The 19,577-nt window shown below is 43.5% G+C and overlaps 1 protein-coding gene across 23 annotated transcripts in view; it reads left to right on the top strand.

Moving 5' to 3' along the window:
* Nucleotides 1-580: 580 nt before the first annotated feature.
* Nucleotides 581-19,577, top strand: part of LOC111228790 (muscleblind-like protein 1) — a 42,574-nt gene continuing 23,577 nt past the window's right edge. For 9 of the 23 annotated variants that reach the window (XR_002665382.1, XR_002665381.1, XM_022754846.1 and 6 more), the window contains exons 1-2: nt 1,345-1,363; nt 14,353-15,399. Coding sequence is in view for 21 of the 23 variants with exons in the window: in XM_022754846.1 (XP_022610567.1) it covers nt 15,226-15,399 (174 nt within the window). In the remaining 2 variants the exon portion in view is untranslated. Of the gene's footprint in view, nt 599-1,344; nt 1,364-1,864; nt 1,981-6,513; nt 6,731-7,558; nt 7,753-13,895; nt 13,942-14,352; nt 15,400-19,577 lie in introns of those variants that run through there. The other 14 variants (XM_022754851.1, XM_022754847.1, XM_022754844.1 and 11 more) reach the window with 7 other exon arrangements.

Raw genomic sequence — 19,577 nt, 5'->3', positions numbered from 1 at the left:
GCTGAGTGGATAGTGTAAGTATAGAATCTCTGATTAGTCCTGTCTTCACACCTAATTACTGGTGTGATTTTATGGCAAGCTGTTGTGACAGTGTCTGAGTCAGTTACAGGAGCAGGCTGTCCACATATCTACTGAAAGTGGCGTAAAGATAAGGTGGTTGTAAAGGTTTCCAAACAGGCAGGCTAGATAAACTCACAGTGTGAGTAATATTGAATAAATAGGTGCTTTGTTAAAATATTTATATAGTTCCCACAGTGGAAGATTATGACTTTTAGACCTAGATAATAAGTAAAATGGCACCTTCATATAACAAATTTTGACAGTCATCTCTCTCTCCCCCTCTCTCTCCAGCTCCTTAGTGTTGCTAGGAATGCAGTAGTGCCACTTGCAGACTGCAGTGTCCAGGGAGCCCTAAAAAGGGAAGGAGTCTCACTCTGATTCCTGGCAGCACATGGAGCAGTGGAGGCTAAATTAGGCCTGGTTTCATTGACTTCCAATCCTCCGAGTCCCACCAGCCCTGCAGCCAGAGGAGGGGAGGCCGACTGGTGCTCAGGGCCCCTGATGCTTCTTCCTCAGGAGTTCTCCAGAAACCGCCTGCGTAAGTTAAAGTGTCAAATGGAGAGATGATATGTCTAGGAAGCCTGAGGTGGGAGGTCACATCACACACAACACACAATGCTCTCTTGTTTCGTCTTGGGAATTTTGAGATGCCTCTTTGGATCCTTTTAATCATCTTGCTACCCATCAGATTTTGTATTGGGACTACTATAAACTAGATTTTTATAGTTGTTTTCTGCATAAAAAGTCGCCTAAATGCCAGATATAAAGACTCTGACATTTTCAAATTTGTAAAAAAAAACTTTGAAAAACTCTTTTCTGAAAAAATACTTATTTCCAGCGAATTTGTATTAGTAGCTCCAAATATGTATTGCGATAACAACATTATGCAGCAACGTGTGGAATTTTTGAAACGTGTTCTAATATTTGAAAAACACTGGCGTTAATTTAATAACGACGTATTGCACTAACAAATTAATTGGTTTAACCCTCATGTGATGTGTTGCACATAGCAATGTGCAATCTACTCAGTATGTGTTTTTCTGCTGATAAAATGCTTGTTGTCTGCCTCCCACTCTTCTCTGCTCTTTCCCCTTTGCTGTGCTGTCCAGTGTGATTGACTGTGTCTCTTTCTCTGTGCTGGCAGTCGGAGACAGGTGCTGAGTGCTGCTGAGTGTTGCTGTGTGTGTGGGCTCCAGGGGCCTGGTTCAACATTCCAGTGATAGTTTGATAGACACAGTCCTTGGGGAGGAAGAGGAGGGGGGGCAAATACCTCTACCAACCTCTATGAAGAAGAATTGAGGGGGTAAGTGAAATCCTGTGATGATGTAGCTCCTGTGGGGATTGTGATAACATACTGCAAGTCCCCTTTCTTTTTTTAAATCTCTCAACTGCAGCCTTACAACACCCTACTTCCTGATTTACCAAGCTGTTTCACCGCTTATCTCTCAGGCTACAAAACAGTTCTAATGTCACAGGAACTTCCTCTTTTCACACATTCACAGGCTGCAAGCATGCGCACATGCCTGTAGACGCATTTACATTATACACAAAGTGTATACTCACAGTTTGAAAATGGAGGGAAAGAGGAAGTTATAAGAAGGGGACGCAGAGAGAGGCGGGGATAATAACAAGGTGACCATATTTGGCATCAGTAGATAATACAAGAAGAAGATGCAAATGAGATAAAGGAGTGGTTGTCATGGAGACTTAGTGTTGCGCAGTGATGGTTCACTCTAAACCTGACCACATTTGTGGTATGGCCGTTGCCAAGCAGAAGGTGCTATTATGAGAGAGTGAGAGAAGTAGGAGAAGAGAGAATTAAAGATGTTAGTTCATCCCATAATGCATTGCGTCAGCATGACCTGTGTTGAAGTGGCTTGGTCTGTCCCAGTGGCACGTCAGCGAGAGACAGACACGCAGGTAAGCAGCTGTCTCTGTAAAATATCTTTAAATAACTGACAATGACTCTATAGTATAATGATATATCGTATCATTCAGCATTTCCTCTTTGTTTTGTTGTTGTTTTTATTTTTTATTTCTTCAGATTTTGTAACTGTGTTATTGATGATGCCTTAGTTTCTCGTTTACTTTCTCTTACATATTGCAAAGGAGGAAAGTTTCTCTGCTGGTGTAAAGCCAACGTGCAACATTGTCTTATTATTCTCTACACTATGAAGGGTCCGTAGGACGTTTGAGATGTAAGGAGAGTTTATATAATATTTGCAGCAGTATATCTGCAGGCTACGTTTAGACAGAAAAATAGCTGAAAGCCCAAGTGAAAGACATCTTTGCAAAGGGTGTTTCCATTCGTTTTCGTTTTATCTCCAAGATAAGCTTCAAGCTTGAATCTTGCACACACACACACTCACACACACACATGCACAGTGGTGTCATATGGGGACAAGACAGTGTGCTATTTCCTCTCTCTGTATTTCAAACCTGACAGCTTGAATTTCACCTGCTTCCCCTTACTGCGTCAAAGTGGAAAGAAGTTAAGAGAAAACCACAAAGTATGCTGCAGGGAAACATAACTGCAAATTCACAGTAGAATAGGGGTATTTGTCAGCAGACACACATTTACAACTTTTCCCACTGTCATGCACATTTTTAGTGTAGCATTTTTTATAGCATCTTTGTATATGTGGTGTATTCCTCACACATTATAAAGTAACACATAACATAAACAGAAGTTGTTTGCGGCCTCCAAAATAAACCATAGAGAAATGGCTGAATGCTCCTCCCTGCTGTGGGCCTTTCTGCAACACTGTGTACTGTTACAGTTGTTGCTGTGATGGTCTGTAATGGGAGTGTAATATGTATTTGCAGCCTTAGTGATAGATGAGCTGTCAGAGTATGGCACACAAAAGCTCTGGGACATTTCCTCAGTGGAGTGAGAGTTCACATCAGCCAGCCAGTGTCATTTACAGAGAGCTGGGAAATAGCAGAGCGTTGAGATGATAGAGAAGCTTAAGGTGGAAAGATGCGCTCATCAGGGAGGAGCGCGAGAAAAAAAGGGTGGACAAAGGTGAAGGGTTAGGGATTTGATGGTTTGATTGGGGCAAAGGGGTCACCTATGCCAGACTGTTTTGGCTTAGGGTTAATGTGATTCATGAGGAAGTTTCTAGAATATTCTGAGCTTCCTACTCTTTTATTCTTTTATTTCACTGCTATACATCTGTGGGACTTTCAAAAGACTGATAATAAGAAAAAAATAATGAACGGAGTTGATGAAGTAGAGACTGCGATACCCTGATTTATGTCCTACATGTGGATCAAGCTCAGTTCCCCATAATGCAATTTGATAGTGACATTACTCAGGTTACATTCACTCCAGAGCCACAGAAGACATTGTACAACTGTTTTCACAGGCTGAGTGCTACTCATAACCCTTGTAGTTCACTGATCTTGATGTGTAAAATTAGTGGAAGTCCCCTTTAACTACACACACACACACACACACACACAGACACACACACACACACACACACACACACACACACACACACACACACACACACACATACCTCTTCCTGTTTTCGGTTGGTTAACATTAGTATGTCTGTGAGCAGTTTGCTCAACCCCAGTATGTTGATTCTTCTTGCTCTTTGCTGAAACCTAACACCTCTACAGCCTCATTGATCTTCGAGAGAACAACGGTCACACCGTCATCTTATCTGTTAGATACAAGACATGTAGAACAGGAAGTTAAGACATATGTCTGATGTCACTTCAAATAAAGAAATATGAGGCAGAAAAGGAGAAATAGGCCCCTGTTTTACAGTTGATCAGATTATACGCAAAATGAAACCTGACAGTATTACTGAATGAGCAAACCATCTGGCAACTGCAAACCTTGGCTCTGTACTCATACGTCTAATTGGACGAGGGGAATATGGTCCTGTGGGTTGTGACAAATAGAGAAGTGGTTGTGGTTGTTTCAAAGGGAGGGGAATTAAGATGTAGTCATAAGTGAGAGACAGTGATGAAAAAACAGACTCGGAGATAGCATATGAAGAATGATAATGAGTAGGAAATATGGACTAGCGTTGCAGAGGAGAAAGAGAAAGACGCAGAGAGGAGCAGAAGCATTGGCGTACTCTCAGCTGCAGTAGAAGAGGGGAAATTCCACGTCAGTGTCAGAGTTTCACAGAGAGCCCAGACCTTTGGAGGCGTTGCTAATGTGTCTCCTATTGTGCCACAACAACATCAATCACCATGTTTCTTCATAATGGGTCAAGGAAAAACTCCAGTTGCAGGTTAGAATGACCTGCTGCTCCCATTGATTAGCAGTCAAACAGATGGCTCTGCTAATCCAAAAAGCATACTATATGTGCTCAAGCAGGGCTGTTTCCATGGTTGGAAATAGACCTCCTTCCATCACTAATGAATGATGGTTTGAAATAGATCAAGGCATGTACTTTGCTGTTGTGACTAATAATGCCACTGTCCATCAAAATTTGATCAGTTCAAAAATAGTACTATGACATCCCTTGTTTGTCTGAGGTATACAGTGTGTGTTTGTGCTCTGTGAGTGTGCAGGCACATTGCACCAGAATATTGGCTAGGTAAAGGGTTAGCACTGCAGCTGGGGCTCTACCACAGATTGTCACCCGGGGTTTAAGGCCCTGCTGTGTAAATTAGAGATGACTTATCACCAGCTTTGTATTAAACAGAGCTGTGCAGCAGTAGAAACTGGTCCAGAGACAGAGGGAGGGAAGGAGTGGAACAGAAAGACAGCTGAGGCGTGACAGTTTTACATAGGAGAGGCATTGGTATATTCTTTGCAGTATTATACATGTATATGCAAATAAACCAAAGAAGGAGGGAGTTCTTACATCTCCCTGTGACCAGGCTAATATATCAGCACATGGCATTATAGGTGCAGGTGTGACCTCAGACAAAGTGGATTCAGCTGCAGTATGTGGAATCTTCTCTCTATAAATTAGAATACATTGCAAAGCCACTCTCAATATTCTAAACAGGCATCATTATGAATGCACTCTCTCCTTGATCACAATAAAATGAAGTGAGTCAGAGACAACATGAAGGATCAGTCAGTAAACTTGGCATCAGCACACAGCTCAAAATCTGTAAAGATTCCTGCAGATGCCAAGGCCACTATCTCCATGGCTACCGGATATTGCAGCATCAGGTCCAAATCAAATTCTTGGAGGCTCCTTTAGCCACTCTGGCTTTCCCCTGGATGCTGGGGTTGTGGCGGCAGAATCCTTGAGTCAACAACAATACAGGAGAGTTGGCAACAGCAAGTTACCTCAGTGTTGTCTCGGTTAGCCTTTCTATGATATATTGCTGACCTGCAACCAAACTGCACAGGTATGCTTTTTTGTGTTGTTTCCCAAGTATTTACATGCTTCATGTTACTCTGAATTAATAACCACGTAGTAGCAGAGTCCAGTTTGATTCAGTGCAGTTCAGTGTGCTCTGCTTCTATATTGTGGGCAAGAGCTGTGAGTGTGATGCTGAGCTGAGGTGTCTGAGGGTTGCATGCCACAGTAGACAAATAGTATGAAAAAGAGAGAGGTGATCCGGACAGAAGCCAGACCTAATCTGTCACAAACTCCCTGTAAATCTTTCCATAATTCTTTCCCCCACACTCCTTAATCTATTCATTCTTTCCAGCTGCTGTTTTTCTCCTTATTCTTCCTTACCTCAAAGTCCCTTGTTTCACTTGTTTCTGTATCACTTTTTCCTGTCTGGTTGCATTTGATATCACTGTCACAGCTTTAACTTCTAATGCCTTTCCTCACTCTTCATGGACTTCCCTTGCTTATATGTTTATCATGTTACTAATTCCCCTTCTTTTCCTTCTTTCCTCCCTCTTTATCTTCTTACTGTGTTTTCTCAATCTTTCCTTCCTCCCTCGTCACTCTCTCCTTCCTCAGCCTCACTGGAAAGGCAAGGGCAGCGTTGCTGTAACTGAGCCAGCACTTCCTGGTGTTGTTTTTTTTTTTTTTTTTTTTGGGGGGGGGGGGGGGGGCGTGGCTTTCCTTCAGTGAGGAAGAGAGGGAGGGAGAGGGGACTGCAGGATCTGTATGCCCAGTGCAGTCAGGGCTCCCTCCTCCTCTTTTTCCTCCTCCTCCTCGACAGCTGTTGCTACTGCCGCCCAGCGAACACCACTTTCGTCGGGCAGCAGACAGACGATCCAGAGGCTGGGGAGTCAGTAGAGACACAGCCCAGCCCGTCTCAGCACAGCTCAGCACAGCCCAGCTCAGCCACTTCAAGAGGCAGGGGAGGGGAGACACTAGCGCACAGCCAACGCTGCAACGCGCGCATGCACACACACACACACACACACACACACACACACACACACACACACACACACACACACACACACACACACACACACACACACACACACACACAGACAAACACTCCTCCTCTCTCTCTTGCTCTCTTTCCCTCTCTCTCTCTCTGGTGCTCGGCTCCGCACAGCTCCTCTACTCATTCGCTGCTGATTCACTCGCTCACTCGCTTGCCTCTCTTCTGCCAGTCCCTCTGCCTTGCTGCGCTCTGCCTGCCTGCCTGAGAATGGTCCAGCCGGTGCCTGGGGGTCTGCTGTCGCGGCCTGTCTGAACACACGCATAAACACACAGAGTCAATCGACACGCGGAAGCACACATACACAAACTGGAGAGCAATGTGAGAGGTAAGAGCTTGGTTCATAACCCTCCTCCTTGTCTCATTGGTTTATCTAGATCTTTCCTCCTGTGTATGCTGCAGTCTTTACTTTCCAAAGTAGCGCCTGTGCAGTGGAGCATAGGTAGAGATATGAGGATTGTTTGCTTTAGTGTGTGCTGTGTGTGTGCATCCAGTATGTGGGCCACAGGGTTAACACCTATTTGTTACGGCTTGTTTTATAGATATAGGCACACGCACACATGCACAGACATATGCACACACACAGTTAGACACATTCTTGGCTCAAAGCAGCCAGTCACACAATAGCTACTTCCTGAGGGTAGCGCTAGTTAGCAAGAAAATTTGCTGGTGTGTGTGCGTGTGTGTTTGGAGGGCCGTGGTTGTTCCAGGAAGCAGTGGAGAGGATCAATAGATCGCCCACTCAGCTTTCATTCCCTTCGTCTGACTCAACATTAGACATGTTGGGAGTTATCCTCCAGGGCTTGGTTAACAAGGGGAAGGGTAAAATTTGTTTCTCTTTTACCTCTTTTACCTCCTTTGCTGCGTCAGCCTAAAGGGGGAAGCATGGTTTTGCATGTGTGTATGTGTGTTTCTACGTGTGTGTGTACTGTGTAAGGCAAACTCCCGCCCCATTGCATGTAAATTATGTGTGACATGTGAAGCCGCTGCTACCTTATATGGTGAGCACAGTATTTCAGTACAGTAGAATCTTGCCAAGCATTCCGGGTCGCGGGAAGAGAGAGTGTGTGAGAGGGTGACTCTGTCTGTGGGAGTGTGTGTGTGTGGGTGTGTGTGTGTGTGCGTGTGTGTGTGTGTGTGTGAGTGTGTGTGTGTGTGTGTGTGTGTGTGTGTGTGTGTGTGTGTGTGTGTGTGTGTGACTAAGTGAGTGTTTGCATGCGTCTGACAGAGGGGGAGTAACTGAGAGAGAGGAAGAAAGTTGAAGAGAGAAGGAAAGGGGCAAGAACGAAAGAGAGACAGGGAGAAGGAGACCCAGTAAATGGAGGGATTTTACTTGTCGATGTAGTAAAAGTAAGTAACTTCCTACTTTATTAAGGCTTTGGGAGATTACGTGTGATTGCCCGGTAATGTTTTTCATTCTTTTCAGGAGTTAAATCCGTCTGTGTGGATCATACTAAGATAAATGGCAGAAAGTGTTTTCATAGCGATAATAACTGGCTATTTATCAGACTCAAGTACGATTTTTTCCATGTTTTTTGTAAACATTTGTTCCTTCGTAGAGTGCAAAAACTGTCTGAATAACGGCAGGACGTACATCTGGTAAAATACAGAGCTAGAGCTCGAGAACCTTCAGAGCTTTTAACTCTAGCCTTTACTCCCTCTTCTCCTCTCTTTGTCCGTCTCCTCACCACCTCTGCCCTCCTCCCACTGGCCTCTCCGGGCTTCCTCTTGGTGGTGTGTCTGTGGTTGGGGCAATGATGAGGAATGTTGTTGTTGTGACTTAGAAGGATTCAGTGTGGCTCAGACAGTAGCTCACACACACAAGTATGTGCGTACATGCAAGCATGCGCAACACAGACAGATGTTTGGCAGATTGCATTGTTGAGACTTAAAATCCCCATGGTAGCCCTGCTGCAGGTAGACTGTCAATTTCTGTCTGGCAGGAGCCTGAGGAACGTGCTGTTGTTGTCAATGTGAATATAGTAGGCAATAATGCCAAAGATCACACTGCTGTCTCTGCGTACAGTTGTATATGCATGTGAATTCAGGTGCAAATTGCTCTGCATGAATGTGCGTTGCCTATGATCTAGGATCTGCCCTACAGACAGGATTATGTGCATGGCTGAATATGCGCTGACAGGTTAAGCCTTTATTACACGAGGGGCTTCTCTGTATGTTCCTACTGTGTTATGACCACATTTCAACCCCTCTGAGCAACAGTTTAACACAGCTTTGGCTGAGTAAGACACCTTCCACTTAACAAAATTCCAAGCTAAGCTAAAATGAATTGACTTCAACAACTGTGGGAGACTCAGTTCTTTATTACACCAGTAATTGAATTTAATTGAGTCTTTAACTCGCCATACAACATATCAAGCAACCAGTAATAATTTTAGGCTTCTGTTTTCAGACATTTCAGTAAAGAGACTACAAAACCACCAGTGTTCACCTGTATCTGAACTACACAACACTCCTAATCAGCAGGGCAAGTAGCGTGTGGAGCTGCTGTTTGTGGAGTCAGTAATAAGCATCTGGTTATTTCTTTGTTGTTCTGTCCAGAAGTACACATGTCAACACAAGCCTTGCCCTTGTTTTTCTTCACCCAAGGTGCATCAGCTCCTGCTCACAGCCCTGACATCTTAAAACTCTCCATCTGTAAAATAGAGACAGGCAGTTGTAAAAATGAAATAATACATTCCAGCCCATACAGTCTTTTTCTCTCACTCACAGTCTCTTTCTGTCACTCTTTCTGTATCACTGTGACTGGGTCTATTTGCCTCAGTATATTAAGAAACAGGCCTCTACACAAGTCAGAGAATGTGGGTATGCTACATGCATTAGCATCATCGGCCCTCTATTAAAATGTTTGCCTAAATGAAAATTCTAAAGATAACTAATGCAGAAGATAAAACTGGTCACTGGCTTCGTATGTGTGCATGTAATATGCTGACAAAAAAGCTAAACGTAGGTGCTGTGTGTGCCTTGTGATAATTGGCATATATGATTAGACATTCATGTGTATGCTCAGGAATTAAAAAGATTCTGTTCTATATATATTTAAATAAATAATATGATATTAATTACACAAAACGGCTAGAATGTATTTGGAAAAGAAATTTTTTTTTTTTCATTGGCCCACACTATATATTACTGTCTGTAAATTTTCATTGTCGCCTGAGGGATAACAACTAGGTTTAACCATATGTGTATATACACAGATGGATGCAAATAAAATGGGAAAAAGCAACACAAACAGTGTCTTAGTAAGGTGTTGATCCACCATGATCTGCAGCTTAATTTCAGTATAGCATAAATTTTGCTAAACTCTAATGGAGGGATAAACATCATTCCTCCAAAAGATATTGCCTCATCTAATATCCCCATTCAAAATCCCACAGGTGTTCTATTAGGTTGAGATCTGATGACTATTAAGTTTATAGATTTACATTGTTTTAATACTCACCAGTTGTTCACTTGCTATGCTTCTTCACTTATTGATTCAGATTTTTCTGAAATTTGTCACCTGCCTGTATATGTACAAATCACGTCTCAGCACGTTGACGCTGACAACATAAATTTGAGCCAATGAGCCACTCATTAAACCGTAAGGACAGCCATTATCCTCGCAGCCCGCTGACTTCACCACATCCTTACACATACATATGCACACAAAGATGCAGTGTTGCACACAGTCAGATATTCACCACAGCTTAAGAATACTCAGTGTCAGGACACATAGAGGTTTGTGTGTTTTGTATAGGTTTGCATTTGTGTGTCTTGTCAGTTTGTGTGTGTGTGTGTGTGTGTGTGTGTGTGTGTGTGCGCGCATAGCTCTGTCCATGTATGCTAAACAAGAGATCGTATTGTCTACAAAGGTTTGCTCTCAGAGGAATCAATAGGCTTTGTTTCTTGTGTGTTCCTTGCCTAAGACTCTTTCAGAACCGCGTTATTTAATCCGATGACAAATAAGTCAGTAAAACTAATAGTTGAGAGGAGATGATGACTTGACGATGACGCTAGGGAGAATGGTAACAATACTAACTATGGTCAGGACTACTGTGTAACTACTGTCTGGAGCATGGACGTCTGTATCAGCTGTGTGTCATCAATAAACTTTATTCATAACATCCAAACTCAAAAATAAGATGTTAAACAAACAGTGTATTAGTTGCCCTAACCCTGACCCTTAGATTAATTTTAAGCAGACCTTACTTGGTGAGATCTCTCAACAATATGAAAGGTGGCATAGAAGAGCTATGGTGTATAGGGTAGCAGCCATTAGTCAGTGAGGAGAACATGCTCACATGTCAGTGTATGCACTAGTGTGTATGTGTTTACGTAAAGGTCAGTGAGGGCAGCATTGACATGCTATAACCTGAGCACATGGAGCGGCAGCAGCGAGGCCTAGGGTGTTGCATTTCCTCCAGCGTCCTCCACTGAGATGACCTGTCTCAGCACACTGTCACCCTGACTACACCTCTGTCAATATGCTGAAACCACTCCTTTTACTGAACAGCAGCAAACCAAAGGAGATGAACGGCTCTTTCTCTGCAGTCAAAGCTGAAAAAAAAAAAAAACTTCCGCTAGAAGCTGTGGTTTGTCGGTCAGCTCCCGGGCGCCATAGCAGATATTTCAATATAGAAGTAGCATATCTTTATTTTCCCTTTATCTCCACTCATACTGCATCAGTTCGCCCCAGTGTATTATTTCTTATGTGAGCATGCAGTGCCTCCAGTAACATGACCTGAGCTGAAGGTCCATGCTGAACTAGACAGTTAATATAGCATAAGTCATTTTTCAGGAAGTCTTATCATAACTGTGAACCACACCCTCTTCCTTGTTGTCTCTTGCAGTTGGTCATAATGACAACTTTAAGATCAGCCCAGATTAGTATGTTGCTTTGATTGTACTAACTTTTCAATCAGTTGAGACATGTCTTCATAACAAAACATCTCTCTCTGTCCAAGAAAACCTCATAATGTCAGAGCACCATCCATCACAGTCCACCAAGCAAATCACTGGCAGGTTTTATGCATAGTTTGCGCTTTGGTGAAGGTGAAGGGTGGATTTCGACAGCGTTGAGAACAGATTTGTTGTTTGACTCATTACCAAGAGAAAGGAAAAGACGGGCAGGCTTGTTTTTCATGTCAGAAACTGTCTGAGCTGTTGAGGCATATGCGGGCATCACATGACCATGAGCCGATGGTGATGTGCTAATATTGAAGACATACTTCCTCTTCTTGCAACCATGTAATGTTTCTACCACGTGTCCAAAAGGGTTATAGGAAGCATACAGTCTCTCTTGCTGGTTCTCTCGCTATCTCCTCTTCCTCCAGTGTGGTTGACCTTGCACCAGCTTGCAAGACCTTGGAATCTGAGGGAGTGCTGATGAGGGTGCTGGAAGAGAACGCAAGCCAGACAGTGACATTGAGGGCACAAAGACACAAGCATGGAAGGAGTTGAGGGAGGTGGAGAGAACAGGAATACCAAAGAAGTCAAGGATCCACTGGTTAAAACAGAATAACGTCTGGTTAGAGGAAAGGAGTAGATCATATTAAACAGTCATCTATTTTAAATGGATGCCTCGGAGACAAAGAGCACTGACAGTTCAAGTGGAATTAGATAGAGGGAGTGGCATACTGACATGAAAGACCATTGAGATGAAGAAATCAATAGGGGAAGGATGGCCATGTCCAGACATGATGGATCATGATGAGCCCTCATTATCACTCTGGCACTGTCTTACACCATACTACATTGTCTCTCTCTCATACAGATGTCCGTTCGTCTATCTCTAATAGAAACCATAGAAACCGATTAGGCAGCCACACAAAAAGCAGGGGTCGTTTGCTTTTCATGTATCAAGTCATCACATTCTCTCATATGATTGAAGACAGCCCCTGGCGCCTTCAATTTAAAAAAAAATTCTATATACAGTATATAATAGGTGTCTCTGTTTCTCATTAGTTCATCTCCAGCTGTGCCTTGAGTTCAGTCTGATGAATTCAGAAAAGGTCGTTACTCACCTGAATTTAACTTATGAAAAAGTATATTTGTGGAGTAATAGTGCGTTGCTTTCAACTCTGTCAGACTGAGCTGGAGCAACAAATACAAGTAACATCAACATTATGAGATATTAAAAACACAGGTCCCAGGGTATACAGGGTTACACAGAAAGATTAGACTTGGCTGACTTGACATTTTCACAGCAATGAAGATGAAATGATGAATGAGAGTAAGTTCATGGGAACAGAGGCATGCCCTAAGTAATGAAAACATAAAAATGGCGTATGTTGGACTCGTTTCATTCCAAAACAAGACATTCAGTCCAGTCGCTTTTGGTCAAAAATTTATTTTGGTATGAAAGGGCTATTAATCTGACAAAGAAACATTAATGCTTCTCATTTAAAAAATAGCAGCATTTAATAAAATGTTACGATCTGTCATTTGAAAATATTGAGCAGTGAGGTGATATATCTTTTCATGTTTGTATATTATTGAAAAGGGAATTTATTTTATGTCTAAAGTACATGTTATGGAAGATAATTTGCAGTGTTTGTGTGTTTATGTGTGCGCCAGTGTGTGTGTGTGCGTGTGTGTGTGTGTGTGTGTGTGTGTGTGGTGAGGGTAGGGCAGTTGTAACATTTCTGTTGCGATTATGCTAGCAATCCAAAGGTCATTTGTAGCAGTGATGCTATTTTTGCTATCGTATGGGTCATCCAAGGTGAAACTAAGCAGTTTCCTCCTTCACTCTCTCCCTCTCTCTCCAACATATATCCATGTTGCTGGGTCATCATGACCTGGGCTGCGCTGCTGCAGGGCTCTGATGTAGCGTGTTGCAGTGTTGCAGTGCTGTAAAGTTAGCAGTGGTTCGTAGGATTGCTGAAGGGGCACATGCTGTTCTGGGGAAAGCGATTTCGCTACACAGGGTGTGGTGAGTTACCCTGCCTGTGCGATAAGAGCAGAATGGGCCCCCGGGAGCCCAATCATTCAAATTCCCCTAGCAAACCCTGTACAATGGATTCACCAAAAATAGAACCACTGGCAGCATTACAAAATTCTGAACAAAAAAACAACCCATGATTTCTTCTGCATGTAATAAATGGGACATTATAAAAGTGAAATAATAAGCATTATATTATCACAGCAGACAGGTTCACAAGTGTGTGAGATCATTGCAACATGGCCTTTCATGATAGGTTGTTTGTCTTCAAGAAATTTATCATCTGTTCACGAGGAATCAAGTAGTCATAGCAGAGTTATTAGTTCAGTCTGTCTCTCTCTTTCTCTCTTTCCCCAGTAGCAGGCAGGTCAGCCTCCTCTTTGCTCCTCCCCCTGTTCTCACCTGGCGTTCAGCCCAGAATGTTGCTGCAACTCTACTAGCTCTCATTGGTCCCAACTCTCACACCTCTTCGCAAGAAGGGAAATGACTAACCTCTTCTCCCTCATGCCCTGCCTTGACTTCCCCCTTGCTTTCACTCTCTTCCTTTCTTTCACCTCTAAACACATTTTCAATGGCCGGCTTTGCTGTACTCAAATGTAAGTGATACAGGATTTGATCTGATTTTCCTGCATCGACCAGAAGAGGTGGAAAGTTGTGAATGGCTGCTTTGTGCATATCTGTGTGTGTGTTTGTGTGTGGCGTGGCGTGATGAGCGTGTGTGCGCACTATGTGTGTTTAGAGCGCAGGGCGGGTGAAAGTATTATTTGTTTTAGCTGACACCCCTGCATTTCTGACATTTTTACATATTCTTCATTCCCACAGCTGCAAGGCTTAGTGGCATGACTTTAAAAAACACTGCAGGTCAGAACCTCCTGTGAAAGATAAATGAGTGAGAAAATAAAGGTGAAAGCTTTCTTTGGACGTGTATCATCAGACTAATCTTTCTTTCTGTCTTTCTTTCTTTTGTGTCTCTCTCTCTCTATCTCTCTCTCTCTCTCTCTCCCCAGAGGAAGTGCCTTCCCTGATGTCTGCTGCAGCTTTGACCTGCTTCTACAGCTGAAGCTCCACCCTCCCTCCCCCCCGCCTCGCTCGCTTGCTGCCACAGTAACACGAGTACAAGGACAGCGACCACACCCTCCTCGCAGCCTACGCTCCGGCCCACTCGTCCATTCACCATCATCACCATCCACTCCTCGCGGCAGGGCTCCAGCCTCAGCTCTCCTCACCAGACGGCCTCGCTGCCAACTGCTCTCCACCAGCTGACCAGCCTTACCACAGCAGCCCGATACACCACCAGGCCCACGCAGCATCTCACCCACCTTGCCTTTAACCTTCGCCTTCGACCCTCTAAGCCTCCACTGGGTCCTCAGTGTCCTTAACCTACCTGTAGCAGGCTACACCCAGACTATCACCTTTGTTGCCTGCTTCACTGCACCGAACCAGAGGGCTCTCAGTTTGGCCTGTCCATCTGTTTGCCACCTTGGCTTATGAATGCTGTAGATGAGACTGTTCAGCAAGCAATAAACAGTGAAAGAGAAAAGTCAAGCCAAGAGTGGCAACTTAATTGTTAGGCTAAGTCATCTCCCGGATATAATCCCTTTGTCAGTGGTTGTTGGATCAGGAAAATGATCCAATAGCATCCCCAGCGAAACGTTGTGCTGTAACATTTCACTTTGGACAAGGAGCCGTCTCAATCAATAGGAGCTTCTCTTTCCTTCTGAGTATTTCATTTCAGCTTCACACACGAGTGTCACAGACTTTAACCGCACCAACAAAAAAAAACAAAAAGAGACCTTAAAGTTGTGGATTAAAACACTAGAGGTACTTTATTCACGTTTAAACAGATCTCAGCTTGGAATACCTTTTGCCAGCGTGTTACCATGGCGATGAACATAGCACATATCCGTGACACAAAGTGGCTGACACTGGAGGTATGTAGGGAGTTCCAGAGGGGTACGTGCTCACGCTCCGACCAGGAGTGCAAGTTCGCTCATCCGGCCAAGAGCTGTCAGGTGGACAACGGACGGGTCATCGCTTGCTTCGACTCACTCAAGGTAAGAAACGGGAGGAGGTGAACAGGATGTCTGGAGGTCAGAGTTCAGACAGAGACATAGGCCACAGATAAGAGACTGAGCACATTCAGTCTGACAGGTAGTTTAAGGGAATGTGTGGAGTTACAAACTGGAAATATCAGTAGTTTATAGTTAACATCATATGTTAGAGTGCACCATCTGCCCAGGGCATGTGCTGTCTTTGGTCCCGCCTTTTTCTGGTCAGGTGACTGGAACGTGTGATCAAGGGCACAGAAAGGAGGGGGGGTTCAGCTTTTTAGATTCAGGAAACAGAAGTCAGGCGTTTCTAACACAGTACTGTGGAATTTTCTAGGACAGACTGAAGTATCTTGACTGGTGTTTACTGCATTTAGTTCAAACAGGAGTCATTTAGGAGTTAGTCGCACTTCCAACTGATTACATTGTACATAAACACAGTTGTATGAATTTACAACATCAGCACAGACCCTCTGGAAGTGATAAACATTGCCATGTGCCAGCTTTTGAATAGGAAAACACAAATGAATCGGCTGTCACATGTACAAACTCAGATGGATGCCCTGAGCACAACACGTCTCAACAGCTAGCAAGGAACGAGGCGATAGCATCATCATGAAGCTCTCACCCAGTCAAACCACTTCCTGTGTAGAGGCCTAGGGGCAGTTAGAGGGGGTTTCTGTGTGTCTGTATGTGCGCATGTGTGTTTTAGAGCAAAGTTGGGGGCAGATTTGGGGCACCGTATGCAGTAATTTTCCATTTGTAGACGGCAGCAGGAAGGCAAACACCTCTTTTTCTTTCACTCCCTCATTCTCACTCTTTCACAATCTGTCTTTTTATCAGAGCACAGGATCTCTAGAGATGAGTGGACCTCAACCCAAATTTTCCAGCACAGACATATACACACACAGGTTTTTTACTTCTGTTTGTATTCTGCCCCTGCAGACATTGGTGACTCGTGGTCATTGGCAGTGTGTGAGCAGGGCAGGGTTATGATGAGGACAGCGTGTGTGAGTCGACTCAGAGAACAGTGTTTATAACCAGATGTGGACAGAGGAACATTGTCAGGCCCATGCCTTACTCTTCCCAAGTTTCCTCACGATCTGCTAACGCCTTGCATGTGTGTGTGTATGTTTGTCAAAATGACAAGCTAGATTAAATGATAATTCTTGACTCCTACTTTTATAGTTTTGGGCATCATTCCTATCGATGGGAACTGCCACCGTCATACTTCCTTATTTCAGAGATTTTCCAATTTAATTGAAAAATCTGGGAATGTGGCTACTTTGCTAAAAAACAATCTTGACAGGGCAAGAGGCACAAGCAGTCATACGATCAGACTGGTTTTAAGTATGTAAATAATATTATACTTAAATAATATCATATTTAAGTATGATGTATCATACTTAGCATAGTTTTACAATGCAATAAGTGATTATAGCAAACATTTCTGATGTACTCATTTGTGGTTTTACGTCCTCATAAAGAAGTAAATAATCTCGCTAAACTGTTGGCTTGTTTACAACTGGTGATATGACCTGACTCATCGTTTCACTGATGTTGCTGTTTTCCTAGATCTCAGAAATGAATTGGGTGTGTAAAATGTTATAATAACCAATAAAATTGTGGCCAAAACTACAAAAGGAAGTCCTAAGTTGAAAGAAACTGGAATCCTTCAGCAGCAATGAAACTGCTACAAAAGCACGACGCACAAGTGTCCTCCTGATTATCTGGACCTCACAGGCCCCTTAGTTCAATACGGTGACCACATTCACCGACAAAACAGTGGAACTTTTATCTACAGGCGGAAGGATCTCGATACGTGAACATATGTTTAAATTGTCATTCATGCTGAGGTCGAGGTCAGCCACTGGAAAGGAGTAGCTGGCAGATATATGGAACTATTTGAAGGAACCCAGGGGCCTATTTTAGTAGTTTGGACTCATTTTCCACTAGGACTTTTGTATTAATGGAGATGGGTGATACTTTTTTTAACCAATCGCCCCATTTTTTCCACTGGTAATGAAAAACAGAGCAGGTCTCTAAAACCCACAGTGGAAAAAACAGCAGGAGAGAGCGCGAGAGAAAGAGAAAGAAAGGAAGAATAGAGGAAATCTAAAACGAAGGCTGTTGCTGTATTTGCATACATACACCAGCAGATAAGACCTAAACATAAAACATATAAGCACAGACACCTTCATCACGTTGTGACACTTCTACCATTTCATAAACCCACAAACACGTTCACTGACAAAAATCACTTGTCCTACTTCACTCTCACACAGGTTGAGTTGTTGAAATAGGACAAATTCTCAATTTAGTTGTGTTACATGAAACCACATCACTCCCCATGACTAGTCTTGCACCCTCTGCACCCACACACACACACACACACACACACACACACACACACACACACACACACACACACACACACACACACACACACACACACACACACACTAATGCACCCTCTTGGACACATGTGCACACACTTTCTGTCCATGAGAGAGGATCGACCTTCTTTTCGAGAAGTGTATAATTAGAACAGGTCTCACATGATCGCCAGTGCATAGCTGAGCAGGTCACACCCAAACCCAGTCATTTCCCCAACAGCCACTCTCTCTCTTTCTGTCGTCTTTTTTACATGGCACACACACTCGCACGCACGCACACACAAACATGGGTCCTGCACTAAACCATGCTTGTAGAGTGCATGCTGAGGGAATTAGAGAAGGGAATATATTTGTACCAGAAACAGCAGGACCAGTTAAATTGCAATTTTTCATGGGAAGATGTTCATAACACTAATCAGATGTGGATGATATAAGCCTCAAGCAAGACAATCAGTCAGAACCGAGTTTTCATCTAGGTCACAGAATTAAAAGAGTTGTGGTGTGTGTTCCTGTGTTCGCGCAAGTACAATATACATGCGTGTGTGGGTGTTCACTGGCCTTAGACTTGGCCTTAACCCCAGAGTTCAGCCCTTTGTGTTGCCTGTGTATCTGCTTGGTGCAGCACAGACAGCTCAGCTATGTCAAAGTGGGGTAAATATTTGGAGAAGGATAATGGCTGCCTGGACTCCCTGATTTAAAGTCAGCTTTGTAACTTTGTGTATTAATGATTAACTACTCAGCAGACAGGTTAGGAATGATACACTGATACTAAATCTGTTTTAAACGGCTCTTATTTACAGCTACATTACTGCATTAGTATAAAGGCAACATAATAACTGATGAGACAGGTGGAAAAGTGTGATGCAGCATGTGATCCTCTGAGCTGCACAGTGACTGACAAAAATATAAATAGGAGGGTTTAAAATGCACGTGATATGTTGAGGAAGTAACCTACTTTAATGTTCGGTAGTTGTAATCACATGTGCTCTCTACGTCTTTCACTAAAGCATTCCTAATTAGATTGGAGTTTAATAGTCAACTCAGGTTGCAGAAGCAAGTGAGCTAATGCATGCCTCATTAGTTTATACTAGAATGAGTCGGAGATAATATAGCTTACTCTCTACAGTAAATGAACTGTAAGCTCCACCCCACCCACACAGAGGAAAACTGCCATCTTATTTCATGTGCTGTACCATCCTACAAGCCTATTCTAGTCCACTTCTTCTTCACTCCTTTTCCTTTCCTCCGTTGGTTGTTTTCATTCTCCTCCCATCTTGGTAGCTCCTTCTGCTTGATTTCCCGCTCAGTCTGGTTTTTGCCTCATTTACTTCAGGCCACACCCATCCCTGAACAGGGTGGTTCACATTACACCCTGGTAGACCAACACACACACACACACACACACACACAACACACACGTGCGCACGCACATACTCACACATAAACTCATACGTGATGAGTATAGGGGCTGGAGTGACATCAGCTGTGACCTTGTGTGAACTTGTGTGAACCAGCAGCGGCAGGTCTTTGTTTACGGCCCAACACTCCGGTCCATGTTGTAAAAACAAGGAGTGGTAACTGTCTAGCATAGAGAAGTAATAGTCTGAACACACACACAGTAACACACAACATAGACCTTGTACTTTGTCCACCTGCAAGCCTGACACACCCACTGTCATCATGTCTGAGTTCTGAAAAAAAGAGAGAGTGTGACCGTGTGACCGTGTGACCGTGTGTGTGTGTGTGTGTGTGTGTGTGTGTGTGTGTGTGTGTGTGTGTGTGTGTGTG

This window comes from Seriola dumerili, unplaced genomic scaffold (assembly GCF_002260705.1).
Source record: "Seriola dumerili isolate Sdu_G_001 unplaced genomic scaffold, Sdu_1.0 BDQW01000226.1, whole genome shotgun sequence".
NCBI lineage: Eukaryota > Metazoa > Chordata > Actinopteri > Carangiformes > Carangidae > Seriola > Seriola dumerili.
This window is presented reverse-complemented; position numbering and strand designations above follow the sequence as displayed.